The sequence below is a fragment of the Ostrinia nubilalis genome, chromosome 4, assembly GCF_963855985.1.
Source record: "Ostrinia nubilalis chromosome 4, ilOstNubi1.1, whole genome shotgun sequence".
NCBI classification, from domain to species: Eukaryota; Metazoa; Arthropoda; class Insecta; order Lepidoptera; family Crambidae; genus Ostrinia; species Ostrinia nubilalis.
Window position 1 is genome coordinate 10542731 of NC_087091.1, and position 20385 is coordinate 10563115.

The 20385-nt window shown below is 35.0% G+C and overlaps 1 protein-coding gene across 2 annotated transcripts; it reads right to left on the reverse strand.

Annotated features, from left to right (window-relative positions):
- Positions 1 to 12289: 12289 nt before the first annotated feature.
- On the reverse strand, positions 12290 to 16242 carry LOC135071508 (translation initiation factor eIF2B subunit gamma). 2 transcript variants are annotated; one of them, XM_063965289.1, is made up of 6 exons: positions 16136 to 16242; positions 15828 to 16007; positions 14727 to 15553; positions 13942 to 14171; positions 12995 to 13165; positions 12290 to 12374 (listed from the first exon to the last, which is right to left on the reverse strand). In XM_063965289.1, the coding sequence occupies exons 2-5, from the start codon at positions 15985 to 15987 to the stop codon at positions 13003 to 13005; spliced, it is 1380 nt and encodes a 459-aa protein (XP_063821359.1). In that variant the 5' UTR covers positions 15988 to 16007; positions 16136 to 16242; the 3' UTR covers positions 12290 to 12374; positions 12995 to 13002. The 2 variants fall into 2 exon arrangements, with proteins under 2 accessions (XP_063821359.1, XP_063821358.1); XM_063965288.1 differs by lacking the exon at positions 12290 to 12374 and having other exon boundaries at positions 12956 to 13165.
- Between the last annotated feature and the right edge of the window lie 4143 nt (positions 16243 to 20385).

The following is a 20385-nucleotide window of genomic DNA, read 5'->3' on the forward strand; positions in this document are numbered from 1 at the left end:
CCGCTCGCAGACGCGCGCCACTTTCATCACTCTAGGTGCATTCTACTGATCGGTCTTTAAAAAGATATTAGTTTGTTTTTTTAATGAGCCGCAGCCGCAGACGATTTGTAGGTACATAATGTTGTGTTAGCCAAGGTATTTTGTAACATACATAATAGTGTGTAACGTTAGATTAAAGCTCTTGCTGCGATGTAGAGATGAAGCAACGCTTGATCTGCAAACACTAACAGAGGCTGGGCTGGCGCGTGGAAATACGTTCTTTTCAGTACTTGAAGTTTTAAAGGTATTGTATTAAAGCTGATTTATTCGTTTTAATAAATAGTCATAATGTTATTTCTACGTATATCATCGGTAGGTAGATTGTTCAATTGATTACTTACATAAGCAATTAATTTTTGTACTTAAGTGTACAGGCGATGCGATGTTTGATTTTTATTGTTTTATTGATTATAAGTGATTGAGCAACTCGAAAGTAGCAGGAAATGAACAATAATATGAATTAATTTAAATAAAAACGTTAGATAAGTTTTCGTTTGTAGAGCAACCTGCTACAGTTTCTAATCGTTATCATTGGGTACCGAAGTATAAATAAGTCAATAAGGATGTTTTGCGTAATTCAGCAAATCGGTTCAATTTTGGAAAAGTAAATGATGGAGTAAGTAACATTCACTTTTTAAAAGTGAGGATAAGATACCGACCGAAGTAAGCGGCTAAGAACAAATTAAATTTAATAGCTTGAGTTGAGGTAGAGCCTGGTAGAACTCAAAGACATACACCGATAAATGCCTTTGCATTTAAAAAATGCATGTTGCAATCACCCTGATATGCCTTTACATCTGAAAAAAAAAATGCATAAATTGTATCTTTTTTTATGGCATTACACGACCAGTGCATCAGAATTCTTCTTTTGAATTTGGAAGACGATGGTGAAATGAGCTTAATGTCTGCTATTAAGACCGCAGACATTGTTTTCTTTTGCCACTGCAAGGGAACGTTAACAGAGCGTGAACCATCCAAACTGATGCTCGCTACCTTGACACAGAAATGTGTGATTATGATTGTAAAATGTGTTACGGACAAAGCCCTAAGGAATTGTCAAGTTTTGAATGATCTTAAGTTAAACCAAAAAACATTAACTTGTAGGTCTGCAAGGGCCTGTTTCGTCTCTTATCCCTTATATCCTATCAGGATCTAATGTGTCAGATTAAAATTCGATGTACTTAGTAGGGGAAGCCCGGGCAAGAAGCATAATGTGGGTAAGAAGACAAATCGATTTTACTAAAAACCTACAACACATGGCGCTACTGGACGTTTGCGGGTCTGTAAAACAGCAACACAGCCACGCCATGATAGTTCCACCAAAACAATACGTGCGTGAACTTTTTGTCAATTCGAAATCAAAAGTGTTTGGCTGTTTTTTTACGATTTTTGGCAAGGTATGTGTGTTGATTTCTTGTATTACGTATTAAGTGTTGACTTATAGACTCTGTTTAGTTGATTGCATGTTAAATTAAGTTTAATTTGTGTGTGTTGCTTTTTTCACAGGTAGAAATTTAACGGGTGGGTACACAACTTTTAAATATTGGTGCTTTGGGCAAGACGGATATGGGCAGAACGGATAGGTAAAGACAGCCATAACTGAATAGCAGGCCCTAACAAAACCACACATCTGAAAACAAGAACTTCCAAACAAGACTTGTCAAGAGGAAAAATGACCAAAAACAAAAATCAGATAGAGAAAACAAAATATTTATGTTGTGCTGAGTACACCACCCACTATATTCAGGCATAGGCAGTGATTATTGTGATGATTGCAATGATTAAAGCAGTTATTACTGTACATATCCGTCTTGCCCAGGGGGGTCGGGCAAAATGGATAATTGGAACTTTTTTTTAATGACATTTTTATTGTAGAATTTGTTTAAGTTTCTAAGTTTATTCTTTACAATTCCAAAGATGATTACCTAAGATACAAATTATTAATTAAGAGACTGCTGTTGATTGCATATTTATGTGGTTTTTTGCCACTTTTCTTAAGGTATCCGTGCTGCCCGGGCTTCCCCTATGTGGTTTTCTTTTGTTATCATAAATGGTCGGTCTTCTTCTTTGCCTGGCCCATTCCCATTTTATTTGGGGTCGGCCCTACGTATCATGCGTTTCCAGGCGTCGTCTCGCTGTTTAAGTACTTGGGACCCTTTAAGGTCCCTATTTACTACGGACATCCATGTGATTTTTTATCATATGGTCGGTAATGTAATAAAACTGAAAATGAAGAATGTGCTATGTATACCTACAATGTACCATTATTACCATTATTTGTGGCAATTATAAGTGCTTGGGTAGTAGACGATGCAATCTCTATTTCAGTTGCATAGCAGACTTACAGCGAAGTCTATGTGGTTTAGATTTGTGGCGATAGTAGTTTTAAGTACTTAGGGTTATATAACAGCGTATGTTGCTACAGCTCGCTGACCTAGCTCAATCTACACGCAATATCCAACCAATAGGTCTTGCTGCAATAATCTTACAATGGCACCAAAACATGAGGTTGCTAAATTCGATTATGAAAAATTCTTTTTCTAACCACTCGATAATAGTTATCGAGACCTTGGTATGTCTGGTTAGCAGTTCAATAATCGCCCAAAATTATACTTTCATCGATTGTTAGCGGGTGAGGTCGGTCATACAGTCCAAAGTTTAAAGTAATAAATTGGGTTTATGTAAGACATCTTACGTTGAGTTGAAAACAATCTCCTGGACATGTGTGTCCGATTTTAACATACCTATATTAGTTATCGTTACTAATCAACATCTTGTAAGATAATAGCGCTTAAAATGAACTTAATTAATATTGCCAGCTATGTAGAAACGCCTAGGCGCCTGCAGGTAGGTACATTATATTGAAATTGTAGAAATGTATGCAACTCTCCTTCAGTTTCGTTCGCTGGTTTCCAGTTATCTGTGAATTGCATGAATGCACAACCAAGCATAATATTCAGGTTACTGGCCCAGGTTTATTTAGGTTCTTCTCTATTTGTATCTTATTTCTGTAATGCGATCGGTCGTCTGCAATACTGCATTATATCACTATACCAACGAATGTGTTACGACATGTAATATGTGTTCCATGTATGTTTATTGTGATAGTTCCAATGCGGCAGTGAGTATGAAGCTTTATTTATGAGGTTTAGCCTTATTTTAAATTATTTGCTCATGTTCATAAATCATTCGTGGCAGCTTTTAATTAAGGCTACACTATAGACACGTATTGTTTTCAATGTTTTTTTTCCCTGTTAATTGTGTATGTCTTGTTAGCTGTCCTTAAATAAATAAATAAATAAATTTGGTGAACCGTATAGGCTGAAACGAACGAATTTGAACCATTGCGGCATGCATCGTCGCGTCAGACATCGACTGGGGTGCATCACTATCATTGGTAAATGGGTGCGATTTATTCTTTGAAGACCTCTATTGAGATGAAGAAAATCAGAATAGGTTCTGGTCGTATTCTTTGCGAATACATAGAATAGGGAAGTTGCATTCCGTTTTGCTTACGTATTACGTAACCTCTAATCAATCTAGGAATCTCTGCAACGCCTAGGTACCCTTAGATCACCTAGCGCATTCTAAACCATTGAAAGCGTTTGCGACAGACACTTGAGAAATGTCCGGAGAATGTCTCCCTCATTAATAAGTAATTAGGTTCATGTTCGCATGACTAAACCCTCCACTTCCCATATGATGTCACGTCTTGCAAGGCAGTTGGTCGAACAACCATGGTTGGTAATTTTGTTCTCAAGTGGATAGTGTGAGGCGTGCCACTATTACGGTCCTTATTCTGTATAAAAACAAATAAAAAGAAAATAAATCGGGTCTTTTTTTAGGTACTTGGTTTTTATTATTCTGATGTAAAAACAACAATACTGTATGTTTAATTAAAATCCGTTCAGTAGTTTTTGCGTGAAAGACTAACAATCATTAATACTCACAGCCTTTCGCTTTTATAATAATACTAGCTTTCCGCCCGCGGCTTCGCCCGCGTGGTATTTTGTCTGTCACAGAAAAATAATATCGCGCGCGTATTTGCTCACCGTTTAGACCTACCCTGGACTACGACAAACATTTTAAAACCAAAATCAGCTCAATCGGCCCAGTCGTTCCCGAGTTTTAATCAGACTAACGAACATCAATTCATTTTTATTTATATACAGGGTGTTAGGTAAATGGGTATATGAGCCGACACTAGCCCATGTTAAGAGCCATTTCACAAAAATATTCCGCGCGAATTTAGGTAAAAGCTGTCAACGCAACGTCAAAAGAGTAAAAAGAACGCTGAAATGGACAAAAAAATCTTGAGCCGTGACCGTATTAAGACTTGATTTAAGTTATTAATTTTAAGGTAGAATGAGGTATTCAAACTTGATAAATTAATTTAATTTTTTAATAGAGTTTATTAAGTCTTTTATATTTCGATTCATAATGAAACACGAATAGGTATAATATGTAAAATATATATTAGGTACAATATAAAGACAGTCACATAGTGAAAAAAAAATCTGCCCCCTTACAGCTCCATCATCGGACCCTGGATACGAATAATGAAACACGAATAGGTATAATATGTAAAATAAGGGAGAGTCTGCTAATTTGGACCAGTTTTTTTCAATCCCATTTTACACATAGTTTTCTTTTGTTTTTGCTAATGTCCATGGTATACAGGGTGACTAGAACTGGACCCGCCATAGCTAATACGCGTATAGAGGAGGTCATTTGCTAATTATTGAACCTTACTTTCTATGACTAAAGTTTTATAGTTTAGGAGATATGTCAATTTTTATACTTTTTTCAGATTTTTCCGAAATTTGACCTAAAAACTGCTTCAATTTTTTTTCTCGCATGATTTTAGCAGATTTTTTAATTTGATATTAATATCGAATAAACCTTTAGTCAAATAAAATAACTTTCAGATCTAGATAATGATTCAATAACTAGTAACGAGCCGCCAAAGTTCAACAAAAGTACAAACCACGATAAAAAATTCAAGTTCGAATTCGATTTAAAAAAAAGTTATGGTAATAATGGATTGCCAATGATCTTAAAAATATCTTTATCTTCTCTTCTTTCCAATGATATATCACACGTAGTAATTAGATATTGAAATTTATTAAAAATCCAAAGTTTATGGAAGAAAATGGAGTAATAATACGAAAATTATCCATACAAAGTTTCATCAAACATCTCATATTTTATTTTCTGCTATACTCCTTTTCATAACTATTTTTGTGTGTTTTTGTAAAAATAGTTTAAAAATAATAATCACATTATGAAGAAAAGTGTTTAAAAAAATTCAAAATCAACTTTGTATTCAATAATTTTTGTATTATTACTCCATTTTCTTCCATAAACTTTGAATTTTTGACAAATTTCAATATCTAATTACAACGTGTGATACATCATTGGAAAGAAGAGAAGCTAGAGATATTTTTAAGATTATTGGCAATCTATTATCACCATTAATTTTTGTTTCAATCGAATTGGAAGTAGAATTTTTTATCGTGGTTAGTACATTTGTTAGACTTTGACAGCTCGTAACTAGCTATTCAATCATTACCTGGATCAGAAATTTATTTTATTTGAATAAAGACATATTCGATATTAATATCAAATAAAAAAAACTGTTGAAATCACGCGAGAAAAAAAATTGAAGTAGTTTTAAGGTCAAATTTCGGAAAAATCTGATAAAAGTATAAAAATTGATATATCTCCTAAACTATAAAACTTTAGCCATTGAAAGTAAGGTTCAATAATTAGCAAATGACCTCCTCTATACGCGTATTAGCTATGGCGGGTTCAGTTCCAGTCACCCTGTATAATAAAAGATAAATTATTCAACTTACTATTTCATAAGTATTAATTAACATGTTTGTTGTATATTTAGCACAAATCAGCAAAATACGAGCTCAGAGCTTCGGTCCAATTTAGCCAACCGGTTCGATAATTTGTACCACAGGGTTACTAAATTGGATTTCAATAAATTTCAAGCCTATAAAAAAACTATGCCAAAATATTATACGATACATTCTTAACAAATTAGGAAACGAAAAGGAACAGTAGTTAATAACATAGACAATCGATATTGTTTTACACGTTATCACGATTTTGAGTACAAGTTTTGTAATTCCAATTATCGTAACGCACACTTGTACCTAATCTACTTTGCCAGTATTTTGCTTTCATTTATTGTTAGTCAAACATAACTACACTATTATAACTTCAAAATATGATTTACTAAAAAAAAATTCAAAATCCTTTGGTAAAGTTCCATACAACTTGATGTGGTACAATTTAGCCGACTAGGTGATAGTGCTTTTAAAAAATCGGTAAAAAATATAGCTTATAAATATCGAAAAATGTTTCAAATAATTGTAATCCGCACTAATTTACGCTTCTAAAAAATATATTAGAAACACCCTGTGATTAAATTTAACAAAATTACAAACTAAACATGCATTGTCAAAAGTTACTTGAAAACAATGAAAAAATACTTTTCAAAATAAAACACACGTGTTCGTTGTCACGGCAAAAACAACATGGCCGATATTAATTGAATTTAGTTGTGTATCGCTGAGTGTTGCAATTACAGACATTCAATAAATACTTTACGAAATATGAGGGTGGTACAATTTACCCGGCGGTACAATATACCGAACTCTCCCCTATAATATTAAGTACAAAATAAAGACAGTCACATATGAAAAAAAAATCTGCCCCCTTACAGCTCCATCATTGGACCCTGGATACGAACTATTCGTCAAGGCGAATCACACAAGCCCAAACTCCATAGGGTTCTATTGTTTTGTTACGGAGGTGGCCATTGCATCTCCTCCAGATCCATTATCAGACAGAGCTAAGAAATAAATAAATAAATATTATTATAAGTAAACAAATAACTAAAATAATTCATCTTACTATCTTACTTCTTACTAGTCTTACTAATATTATAAATACGAAAGTTTGTGTGGATGTCTGCGTGTTTGTTACACTCTCACGCAAAAACTACTGAACAGATTTTGATGAAACTTTACAGTACAGTACAGCAGTACTAGGCAGTCTGTGTTCAACTATCACTCGGGTCGGACGTTCCTATCGCAAGACCTTTGGTTCACTCAGTTCCGATACGACTCTAGTGCTGTGTGGAATCATTTTCGTGAATACACTGAGTTTATTAATTTCTACGAGTGGATTTCATTTTGACTGAGACCTACGCCATGAACCCTGAACCAGAAGACCCTGTCGCCAGCGACAGCGACGCTCATCCATCCCTGGCGTCGACCAGAATAACAATGTATAGGCTATAATTTATGACGATCTGTGACAAACTAAATTTCAAGCGGGTGAAGCCGCGGGCAATGCTACATATTTCATGCTAGCTTTTTGCCCGCGACTTCTTCTGCGATGAAGTGGAAAATGGTTCTAATAGAATTAAAATATTCTAAGAAAATTAATTTTGTTAAATGATTATATTTTTTGATATAAAATCTACAAATTATTATGTTTAAATATTTGAATACTTACAAAATTATGAGATCTTTCTAAAACAAAATTAAAACACTACACCTGCCGCAGACTTCTTTGTAAACAATGTTTTTTTGTTTTTCCTTCAGGTGCTAAAATCACCAGGCTATTGTGTGCGCATACTCTGGAGTATTCCACATACAACTGGTCGTCGGAGAAGCATAGATTTCCATTAAGTCTACTCCCGCTACTATATAGAACTCCGCTAAAACTCGTGAGGGCGCCAACACTTACTTTTGTATCGAAAATTAGTATGAGCAGCTGCGCACTCGGTTGCCCGTTGCAGGCTCTATGCAACCACACTATTTTAAACCGTGGTCCATAAGCATGAGATGGGAAACTGCACTCTCTTGAATTCTCTTGAATTTGATGGTGTTAGGGGAATCCTAGGAATGAATACAGACTTTCCAATGGAATCTCCTCATCAATATTGCGAAATTGCGAGTTGCAATGCAATGTTACGTTTTCACTTGTTATTTTATTGTTATCTGACCTTGATTTTTCAAACACGTGTCAAAATAAAAAAAAATAATTTAAATCAAAAGTACTAAGGAATATTTCATTGATATCAACTTAGAAACAAGCACAGATCACAGCAACTAAAGGGAAATGTGACAAGGGACAAATTGGAACATATTGCTTGTGAAAGCAATGATGACAGTAGCGACGTCATTATGTAAACAGTTTATATTGCTTGCATAGTACTAAAGATTATTCGACCGTTGAATACTGATACCGCAGTGGATAATGAGCACATAATTTGATTTCTTTGTGTGTGTGAATTTCTAATACGACACTGAGTTTCGAACTCAGCGCATTACTTAGCATCTCTCTATATTTCTATGGAACCAAGTTATCTCCAAAATAACATTCCACACCTTTTTAACCTAGTCAGGTAATAATTTTAATAAAATACGAAGCACGTCATCTATCAATAGGATATATGTATATTTTAGAAGTTAATAAATTATGCATAAAATATAAACACTTAAGAAGTTTAGTTAAATCGTAGAATTTCTGAAAAACAAGTACTAAAATCGTACTGAAAAAAAAAAGTATTAATAATATGTTATCTAATTTATTTATTAAACGTCGAATTTTATCAAAGATTTTGGACTAAAGTTTTTGAAAATATTTTATAGCCTACATAGAAAAAAATTAGGATTCTAAATCGTGAAAGAATTTTTTTCGGAGCCTATTGCCTCCAAACAAACAATTAAATCTTTCCTCTTTTATTAGTATAGATTTAACAACAAAGCTTCCCTCTCGAAACAAAACGCTTCTTTTTCTTCTTCACGAAACAAAACTCAAAGCGGATAAATAAATAAACAAATCTTTGGACAATTTCACAGCGCCATCTAGTCCAAAAGTAGGCAACCAATATGCTTGTGTTAAGGGTGCTAGCATAATGGATATACTTTTTTATAATTTATTTATTAAACTAAATACATGGTACCTACATATTATACATAGTTACACCCAGATCCGTCAAAGAAATTAAAATTCATCATTTCAATTTCTGCTCGGCCGGCCGACTCGAAACAGCCTCTCGGCATAGTATCAAATGCATTTGGTCGCCGTACAAATCACCGCTTCACGACACGAACGCACGTAAACGTCACGGCGGGAAAAATGACACAGGTCCTGCCTTGACGGGCGCTCGCGCCATACTAATCGATGTCGGCTTGCGTATTGTAATTTATACTGATATTCACATCAATATTTTGACAAAGTGGTTACTAATATTTAAACAATAACTGTAGAAATCAATTCTACAATGAATATTCTTTATTTTGGGATACTTTTATTGCAGTTATTGCTGTGTTTTTAAACCAAAAACCACGATCAAAATGTGACGTTAATCTTCAAATTTGCCAAATTATTTTTAGATTTTACTCAATAATGGTAATGAAATTCAAGAATCTATTTCATTAATGGACTACAAGAATATATGTCCGATGATTACTGTATATTTTTAAGCTTATTATATGAGCATAAATAATAGATACAGGACTTTGAAAATGAGTCTGCGGCAATTTTTCCGTAAAATGGTTGTGGGAGATGGGGCACTGTGAATTAAGCAAAAGAGTTTTAGTAAATCCGTTTCATTAATGGTCAACACCAAGGATTGACCTATCTTTCGCAGTTATTAAATAATCTCTGGGTGTTGCTTAAGATAGTAATTCATGCTTCCAAAATCTTAGAAATTCGCACGAAAATGTAAAATGGCTCTTAACATAGGCATATAAATGGTATGGTGAAGTCAGAAATTTGATATCATGATTTTATTTTTTTTAATTTTCATACAAAATATTTTTTTTTAAATCCGATTTGTATGAAAATTAAAATAATAAAAATGAAGATATCAATTTTCTGACTTTACCATACCATTTATATGACCATGTTAACATGGCCTAGTGTCGGCTCATATACCCATTTACCTAACACCCTGTAGATAGATAGATTATAGTAGGATTAATAGTGGTGAGTATATGATTTGGTATGATTAAGGTTCTGGCACTTTACTGGGATTAGATAGGTACGTAAGCTGTGTTGGATGTCTTCATAGTGTTTAGAGAAAATAGCAACACTCCAAGATTACTTCATTGCACTCTTGCGCAGATTAACTATAAGTAGGTACCACATCATATTCATCACAATTTCTAGTTGCGAAACTTAATTTACTTTTAAGTTGTGTTCATGTCTTCATATCTCTCTCAGAATTAGACTTGGATTATAACTTCGCAGCTTTTGCGTTGGCGACTAATGTTGTGTAAAACTGTGTCTACTTACACAGATCCCACGAATTTAACTTTTCATATTCATTACTGAAAATATTTTCTCTTGAATTAACTGACAACAGTTTTCTATATCTACCTATTCCATTACTGAAAAAATGGTCTTGAATATTAACGTTGATGAGTAATAGGTTTTAGGTTCCTACACCTACTTAATCCATCCGCGGGAAGTTCATACCTGGATACGGGTAGCGTAAGAATGGGAATGGTTGTTGTGGAAATAGGCTTAGGGGGAGGCCCTTCATCATCATCATCATCATTTCAGCCATAGGACGTCCACTGCTGAACATAGGCCTCCCCTAATGCTTTCCACGTTGATCGATTGGTAGCGGCCCTTTGCATGCGCGTATTTAGCAGGGGGTCGGCCGTGCTCAGCCCAAAATGGTCTAAGTAGTGCCCACCTTAGGATGTTGGTCTTAGAAGATAACTTAACTTTTAAGTAACAACAACCTGGGGGACCCTTCTCCTCTCTTCGGTCATGGCAATGGCCAGTCAGGGGCCAGTCACCCCTTTGTCCAGCAGTGAACGTCATTTGGCTGAAATGAACGATACCTACCTCTTCTATTACTGAAAACTTTTTCCTCTTACCTACCTATGGTTAGGACTTGCGACACACAGACAAAACAAATATTGATTTGGAATGCGGGTAGACGAAATGTTTTGGTACTAACACACTATCGTTTGTCATTGCACGCAATCTGCTGTTAGGCAATCCTCTATCGAAACTGCTTCACTTGGGTGTGCATATGTTTGCATACATTATTATGTTTATTTTTTATTCAAATGCTCTAGATATTGTTAGCTAGAAGTAAGGATTAACGACGTGAACCATTATTTTGATTACAGTCATGTCGAAAAGTTTAAGAGGAAAAAACATTTTGTTTTCATTCGCCATAAAAGGAGATCATTGGGGGAGGCCTATGTTCAGCAGTGGACGTCCTGTAGTTGAAATGACGATGATTCTCAAAGCTGAGGTCGCAGGCCATGATCACTAAGAAGAGTCCAAGGGTCATTATAATAAAAATATTTTTCATGACAATTGAGTCAAACGTGAGGATGAGGACCTGTATTTAAATTATTATCTTGACACTTCTATAAAATATTATTATAGATATTGTACTTATGGAATATTATTGAGCAGGTGTTCATACATTTGGATATGGTTGCCATGTAAGCCATGTATTATGTGTGACTTAAATATTAGCTTAAAAAGTCGGTGTCAAGGTCTGCAATATTTGTAGTTAGCTCTAAACTAATATCACATCTTATTTTTCCTTATAACTCAACTTTTAGTACTGTAAAATTATCACTTCACGGGATTTTACAACTTTTATAACGGTAAATTAGATATTAACGTGAAATGATAATTTTATAGAAAAGTGCAACAGTTTAAAATATCTGTGTCACTTGAAAAAACGAATTTCTCATTTTAATAGGAATAGGTACCATGTATCTTCTAAAACAAATTCGACATAGATAAGGTCCGTAAAGAAAAAGGGGAAACAATGGATTTTTTACTTTGTTCACGCGAGCGCTGAATGAATGGCGGTAAAATTTTTAGGTCTTATGTAAAAAGACGTTATATACTACTTATGATGAATAAGTACTTCCAATGTGCGTGACTAAAATTTAAAGTTTTGAGTTGAACACTTATCAGTAACACTCAGATCAGTGTTGCATATAAACGACCGATATGATATATTTTTTATAGCTTACGCAACGCTGGTTGTACTTACGGTTATTTTGTTTGTTTCGTAGCGAGTAGTGTTATGAAATTAAGCTCAAAACTAGATTCGCATTGGATTTAGATTTAGGCCTGTGATAGATCAAGTTTCAATATTTGAACCAATTCTGTATCTCGAATTCATATAATATTGAGTAACTTGAAGAAATTGCACCCACCTTTCACGACCCAAGGACCATTCGACAGGTTATCTGATCGCTGTAGTTGGGTGGTCAGAGCAGTCACCGCAAGCCAGCGTTCGTGGGTTCAATTTCCACCTGAACAAGTCCATTTTTTCAAATTTTAAATCAGTTTGAGACATAATTATGTTCATGCTATAGTCCTACACTATACATGCAAACATCCTAATTAATAGTTTAAAAACTTGTGTACTCTGTAAACAAGGGAAAAGAATTAATTTTAAGACTCACTTTATCAACTGGGGGCGTAGTGTGAGTTTACGTCAAACGCATTCGATGTCGACTGCATAAAAAAGTGACATTAAATGTATGAAGGATTATACAGCGCCCCTAGCGGAAACTTTCAAGAACTAAAATCTTCATATATTTTTTTAACGCGTCACTAGTGACGACGTTTGATGTAAACTCACACTAAAGCTAAGCGTCCACTTGTCGGTATCGTACGCAACGGACGCATCGTACGAAACACATCGTATCGGATGTGCGATGCGTACGATGCGGACAGGTGGACGCACTTGTATGTGTTTCCATATAAATAATACTACGATCCGTTGCGTGCGATACGTCCGATGCGTACGATACCGACATGTGGACGCTTAGCTTTAGCCCTCTGATTACACCTGACATCGTTGTAGGAGTTTCTAAAAGACAACGAGAACTTGCAGTAATAAAATATATTATTTAAATGAAGTATTTACATGTCTGACTATCCGAGTGTTATCATATTGTCCGTGGTCTCCGCGTGGAGCTGATGGTTGCTAGTGGTGGAGGCGGCGACTATGTGGTGGGGACCGACGAGGCAGTGCTGTAGGGAGCAACCGGTGTCTACGGTCGCGCCGGTGTATATCACGCTATCTTGGAGGACGCAGCTGAAAAAAAGACAATGTGTTTAATGTTTTCGAAGTAAATCGCAATCGCAATCTTGTATACCCATTCTTATAAGATACACCATACAAGAATGCATGGTAAATTCAGTGAACTGCTCCTGAATCAAATGTACCTAATACTACTATTTCTATTTATTTATATTAACCGGCAGACAGTGGTGACTGAGTTTGTTGCGGCGCTTCTTCTCAGCACTTGCCAAATGTTGGTCTCGAAGCGCTGGTAGGGTAAAAAGATTATGAGACATGTAGAGGCTCCTTAAGAGCAAAATGACGATTTGTAAGAACTATTTATTAGTCTAAACAAATAAAGAAATTTTGACTTTGACTTTTGACTTTAAAAGTTGGCTATTATGCATAGCAAAAATTATGCAGAACATTTGAAAGTAGATTTTTGTCGACGCAGTTTAGGCGCTTTGAAGATGTCGGTGCGGTGTTGACTTTTATTGGCGACAACGCCTTTCCGATTGTATTAGCAAATAAACTTCTAGGTAAATTATTAGGTTGAAAATAGTATTCAATCTTAGGAAATTGCTGAATAAAGAAAGAACCTCTACAGACTATACAAGTATACAGTTACGAAAAAAAAAATCTTTATAATAATTATTATCTTTCGTAACAATCATCATACAAGAAACCTCTGTGTGAATTACTAAACAGATAGTTTACTATATTTATATTTACTAGAAATATTATTATATTGTTTTGTTGAAACCTGAATAAATTAGTTCTTCATTATTTTAACAGATAAACAGGCTTACCCATCTTTAATCGTAACATTATTCATTAGTATGCAGTTAGTCAGCCTGACTTTGTTTTCGATGGTGCAATTGGCACCAATAAATGTATTCTTGATGGAGGTTTTCTCACTGACAACACTCTTCTCTCCTACAGTACTTGTTTCATCTATTTGTTTAGTTTTCACTTCACTATTCGGATGGAATCTATCGACAAGGGGTGCCCCAGTTATTTCTTCCCATTTTGACCATATCTGAAAGAAATACACAATTATAGCTTTATTTACTTATAACTTCTTCTTTATCACTTGAACTTAGTAAACACAAATAATTATAACTTTATTTATTTGTGACTGAGTTTGTTGTGGCGCTTCTTCTCAGTACTTGTCAAATGTTGGTCTCAAAGCACTGGTAGGGTAAAAAGATTATGAGACATGTAGAGGCTCCTTAAGAGCAAAATATTTGGCGATATGTAAGTACTGTTTAAAAAGTCTATACAAATAAAGAAACTTTGACTTTGAAGTGTTATCAAAATTTGGTGTAAATTTGTAGACTGCTGTCATCTATATTCTATGAAAATGTGTGGAATATGCTACAAGGTAAAGGAACCACCTACAGTAACTACACATTCACATTTACCTGTATAATATAAAGAAATAACTTAGCTCACTCACACCTGGGCAAACATTTTACATGAAACATAGTCTTCCTCTATAAATACTGCAGTAATTAATTGTTGTTCAAAAGATCAAGGGAGCTTACATTTACAACCTTATTGAACAACAACAAAAAAGATGTAAAAAAATTACCTTGCTATTACACAAATAGAATGAAGAAAGAGTGTTCACTCTCATGCCAAAAGTATTTTTATCAGGTATGTGAGCATAGCATCTGATTAAATCATTATAATAAACTCCTTTAGTTCCAAGCTTATGATCATTGTACGAAGACATTTCCCTGATCTTAGATTCGTACCCACTTTCTGTGGCAAAATCAAAGATTTCTTTAGTGATATCTACATTTTTCTCTGAAGTGCCCTTCTTCTCTGCTGGGTTTTTAGGTTTTGAGAGCTGCTTCTTTATTATATGGGGCACGAGTTCTCCTTTGACAGATGTAAATTTATCTGTTTCTACAAGGTAATTGAGCACCCACTTTTTCATGACATAAACATGGGCATCTAAGAGTCTACTGTACATACTAATTGAGTCAAACTTCTTTACAAGCAGTCTTGGTACTGTAACATTTTCTTCGAAGTCACTGGCACTAGCTAGGAAGACAAGTCTTTGAGTTTCTTTATCTATGCAAACCAGGTCCTTGTCAGGTTTTGTTTTTGACTTGAGTCCGGGCAACTCTATCCATTCTTCGGGGCCGTTATTGAAGAACAAAGTAGTGAGTGCTGCATCATGTTTTCTGTACAAATTCAGTACTTCATTAAGGTTGATACTTGATATCAGATCTCCAGAGACTACCAGAAGATCAGTAGTGACTCGGCTGCTGATGTGTTTGAGGGAATTGGCTGTGCCCCAGTCTTCTTCCGATGGAATGACTATTAGATCATATTTGATTTTAAGAGGGCATCTTTCTAATGCATTCAAAATATTTGATTTATCTTCATCAAGCACTACCACCATTGTTTCTGAAAATTAGAAATTAACACATTTTATTTTATCACAATTTTAAGTACTTAACGATGTTTACAATTGGGTATATTACAATTATTATTACAGATTGATAATTAGTGTTTTATAGGTGTTTAGGGAAAGGTAAGATTTGTATTCCAAAAATATAGAGAGGGCCGTGTCATATAAAGAAAAGTTGTGTAATAAGTTCCTGTAAGGTCAAATGCTAAATTATTAACATGATAACATAGGGAATGTGCTATTAATGTTATTGAAAGGTTTTAAGCTTACCCTGAAAGCCAATCCTCTCAAGCATATTCAGGGAATACCACAAGACTGGATATGGTCCCACAGGTAAGAGGCATTTCGATACTTCTCCACCTACATCTGGCATTCGCGATCCTCTGCCAGCTGCAAGCACCACAGCTTGGAATTCGAGCAGTTTGTGCATTTTCACTTTGCTTTATCGCCCTGTGGACACGTACAGTGTAGGTTAGTTTTCGTAAGTTATGAACATAAGACACAATGTGCATAAAACAAATAATTCAGACAGTGAATTGTTTTCTTTGAAAGCTTAGTAATATTAAGATGTTACATACTTTTATTTCTCAATATTTACTTTCATTTACACACACCAAATTACTTCCTTTGCAATCCATCCGTTCCTTCCATTGACAGCTAACGTCAGAATTGACATTTGTTTGATTTTGACGTTTGTTGACAGTAGACAGACATGTTCCGTAACTACCTGAATGTCTCCAACTTCCTCATTGGCCCTAGAGCAATTCCAAGTATACCATCAATAAAAGCCTAATTAGAGTCATCAAACCTCTCAGTCATTCAATTAGAGCCATTAGAACTTCATAACTATGAGTTGTTTTCTATGTGTAAGCTGAGGACACGTGTCTCCAGCTGACACATCTGTATCTTCGTAAATATTTATGCTACGATAATGTATTATACCTCAAAAATTACAGTCGAATACAAATAGTAGGCTTTCCACTTTTCAAGACTTTAGCTCAAATACTGTTAAAACCACGATCAAAAAACTATGTGCGAGCTGGAGTACCGTGTCTCCAGCTTACACATCTGTATCTTCGTAAATATTTAAGCTACATCAATGTTTTATATCTCATAAATTAAAGTCGAATAAAAAAACCCGACTTCAATTCTTTCAAAGCTTTATTTCGAACCGTTTTCGAACTACGAACCGATACGTATGTGTAAGCTGGTGACACGTAACACACGGTGGATTATTAAAACCGTATAAGTTAGAGTTGCGTTTTAAAGATCAAATAATTCGTTATAATTAAAGTACACACGAGACATAATTTCAAATCTCTAGGCCTCTTAGTTTCAGAATTAAAAGCCAAAAACTATTTTCCCGCCAAATAATTCAAATAATATGGGTCGACTGCGACGTTGCCGTTCCGTGCGTCCACTAGAGCAGTCGAATTTGAACCTAAAAACTAGTACTGTTTGAATCATTTTTATTTGTAGTCTATATCATATAATTTAGATTATAAGAATTTTAGACTAGGAGCCGGCTGATTTCTGTATTGAGTACCTAATAACCTATAAAATATTTTGATAATAAGTTTTTATTTTGATCACAATGTTTTATTTAATCGAGGCAAAAACATTGCATCTATACTAATATTATAAATGTGAAAGTAACTTTGTCTTGCTTTCACGCCTAAACCAATGAACCGATTTTGATGAAATTTGGCATAGAGATGGTTGAGTCCCGGGAAAGGACGTAGGATAGATTTTATCCCAGTTTTTGAAATATGATAAAGATTTTCATCATTATCATATCATCTGAAAATTATAAATAACTTGAAAAAATCGAGTATTCGGGTAGCCCTAGTGATACTCTACCTCTGGGCTTCGGCTTAACAGTACTTTTTGGGAAACCTTGTACAGGTGAACAATGGTGGCGCCCCCTATCAATGTGTTTGGTGGGACAGTTCAGTTTAGTGGGTCTTTTATAGCTGAGACGGTTCATTGTTCAATACAATCAATTCTTTCCTCTCTATTATTTTAGGTGCCTTATGTACGTATAGATTACGCACATTCTTTTTATATGAACGTAAGGGTGGGATTTAGGGGGTCACAAAACCGGTTTTACCGAAACCGAAAAAAAAACTGTATTCAGACTGTATCATGGCCCCGGGCGGCATATGAAAGGGGGCGGCGGATAAGAAAAAAAAACATTGCATGAACAAGAAAAAAAAAGGTCGACTATGTCTACGTTGAGACTAACAAATCTAGCTATACTGGCAATTGAAAATGAGATACAATTTGATATCGACGATTGTGTAAAAGATTTTGCTTTGAAAAAAGCACGAAGAGTAAATTTTTAATCTATTTTTTTAAGTAATAGTAACAAAAATATTTAAGGAGCTTACTTACCCCTCTAAAACTTGCGCCACAGATAATCTTTCGTGATTTTTCTTGTTACAAACCGAAATAAAAAAGTGGTTTGTAAATAGTTAAAGCCATATCTAAGCTACTTTTAAAACCGTGTATTTATTATATTCTGCAAATTCGAAATTCAAAATGAGATAGCTAAAATGGTAACTTTTAGCAGTAATTAAATCTGTAACTTGCTGCAAATATGTAATGAATTCAAACAAATTATTTTAAAAAATAGCTTCTATACATAATATACATTTTTCAAACCACTTTTTTAATTTCGGACGGGTCGCGAACTTGTAAAAAAAAAAATGTTAATCCGGCATGCTCGAGCGCGATTTTTTTTATTTTTATTTTGAAGAATATAATCTAAAACTTACTAAAAATACAAAATCTGCCGGTTTCCGCATGACCGAAAGTGTGGAGAAGCCATTTCGTCTTCCTAAGAACGCGTTACGGCATATAAGTCGCGAACGATACATTTTACAAAAAAAAAGTTTAAATAAACATTTACGTTGGTTGTATCTATCGCTTTATTGGCATAAATTCCCCATTTTATCAAGGAGAAAGAAAGGAAAAGAAAGAAACCAAAAACCTTTTTCGGTCAGATTAAGAGTACCCACCCACCAACATTTTTGTCAGATTAAAAAAATATGCTTTCAGGATACCGAGATAAACCTCCCCTATGAAAATCTGACGCGCTCGAGTATTTCAAAAAAACTTTTTTTTTTGCATTTTCATAAATTCATCGTAACTTATCGTCATCACGCCGAAATCGTCAGTTTTTTTAAAGGGAGCTTCCTTGGGGCCTACTTAACACCCCTTCCGAAAATCTGACGCGCTCGAGTAAATATATTTTTTTTTCATTTTTGACTACTTTATATGCCTACCCCCACCACGCAAACCGGCAGATTAGTATACCGTTGTTATCAGAGGCACTCGGGGCATACGTAGTATGAATATCTGACGCGCTCGAGAATGCCCAAGTAACTGTTTTTTTTTTAACATTTTTGAAAAACCGTACACGCCAAACCCACCGCTAAAATGGTTTTTGCCATACGAGCTTTTCTTTTCGAAATTATTTTATCTTTCGATTTTGATAGGTCTCGACGGCGCCGTTGAATTACGCCATTTAGCTACCTCGCCTCCCTAACTATAATAAAGCTGAGCTATTTAAGAAAATCAAACTTCCTGTGGGTTTCAAGCAATTGCTTCTCTTTAATGTATTTTCCTTCTGAAGCAGTGCGTGGTAGTTTATTTTGACTTTCAACAAATAAGGTGAATAGTGTACCTGAAGTCCATTCAATATAATATTTAAACTTTAAAATATTTATAATTAAAATAAAGGGCGGCGGATTTCCGGACGGCCCCGGGCGTCGAAAAGCCACGCTACGCCACTGGATCGGGCCGTAGATTCCGGCTACTGGGACCGCAATTAACTGGGACAGTGGTCCCAGTCGCTGGATCGATAAAAATTAAATATTTTTCTTCCAGCGACTAGGTTCACTCATAGATAACTTAAAAAAATATATTATTCAAGCCAAAATCGGTATCGTACTAAAAGGACAATGACCAAAAGTGGTCCAAATGTCCACCACTAATGAGACCTATATTGGCTTATGGTCCATTAAATAGAGATTAACTTTCAGTATGGGACGAAAAATAAATAAACTGTCAGTAAAAAGTTATGACTGTATGAAAAATTGTAGTAGTTTACGCGCTAATCTCAGGAACTAAGTACTGGTCCGATTTGAAAAATTCTTTTTGTTATGGATAGCCCATTTATCAAGGATGGTTTTAGGTTATATAACATCACCCTACAACCAATAGGGGCGGAGCAGCGACCACCCGACCATAATTCCAATATTGTTGTCTTTCTTCTGAGTTTTTTTTTTCTTTTAGCGAGAATCTAACACGGCACACTAAGCGACATGACATAACATGCATAGATTAATCCGAAATGTGCGATGGATAGAATGATATCAAGAACATTAATTTTCAGATGAAAAGGTAAAAACATGACTTTTCATTCAGTCATAACTTTTTACTGACAGCATATTTTTGATTGCGGTTTGGTTATAATGAATCAGTATTTAGTAGACTATTTTACTACATAGGTGGTGGTTGACATTTGGACCACACTCCATACATTTTTGGTCATTGTCCTTTATGAATGGTCCCAGAAAAGTATTTAATTTTTACTGATCTGGCGATTGGGACCGCGGTCCTAGTTGATTGCGGTCCCAGTTGGCGGAAACCTCGGGTCGGGTATCACTCATCCATCAGAGATTCGTAAATCTAATTAATCTATTTAATTACCACAGATAAATCATATTTTACTAACTAAATCACCTAAAAGTAACCTTTTCATTAGTGTAACCTAAAAGTAAACCAAAGCAGTTCAAAAATCAGCTAAAAGGTTACAAAAGTA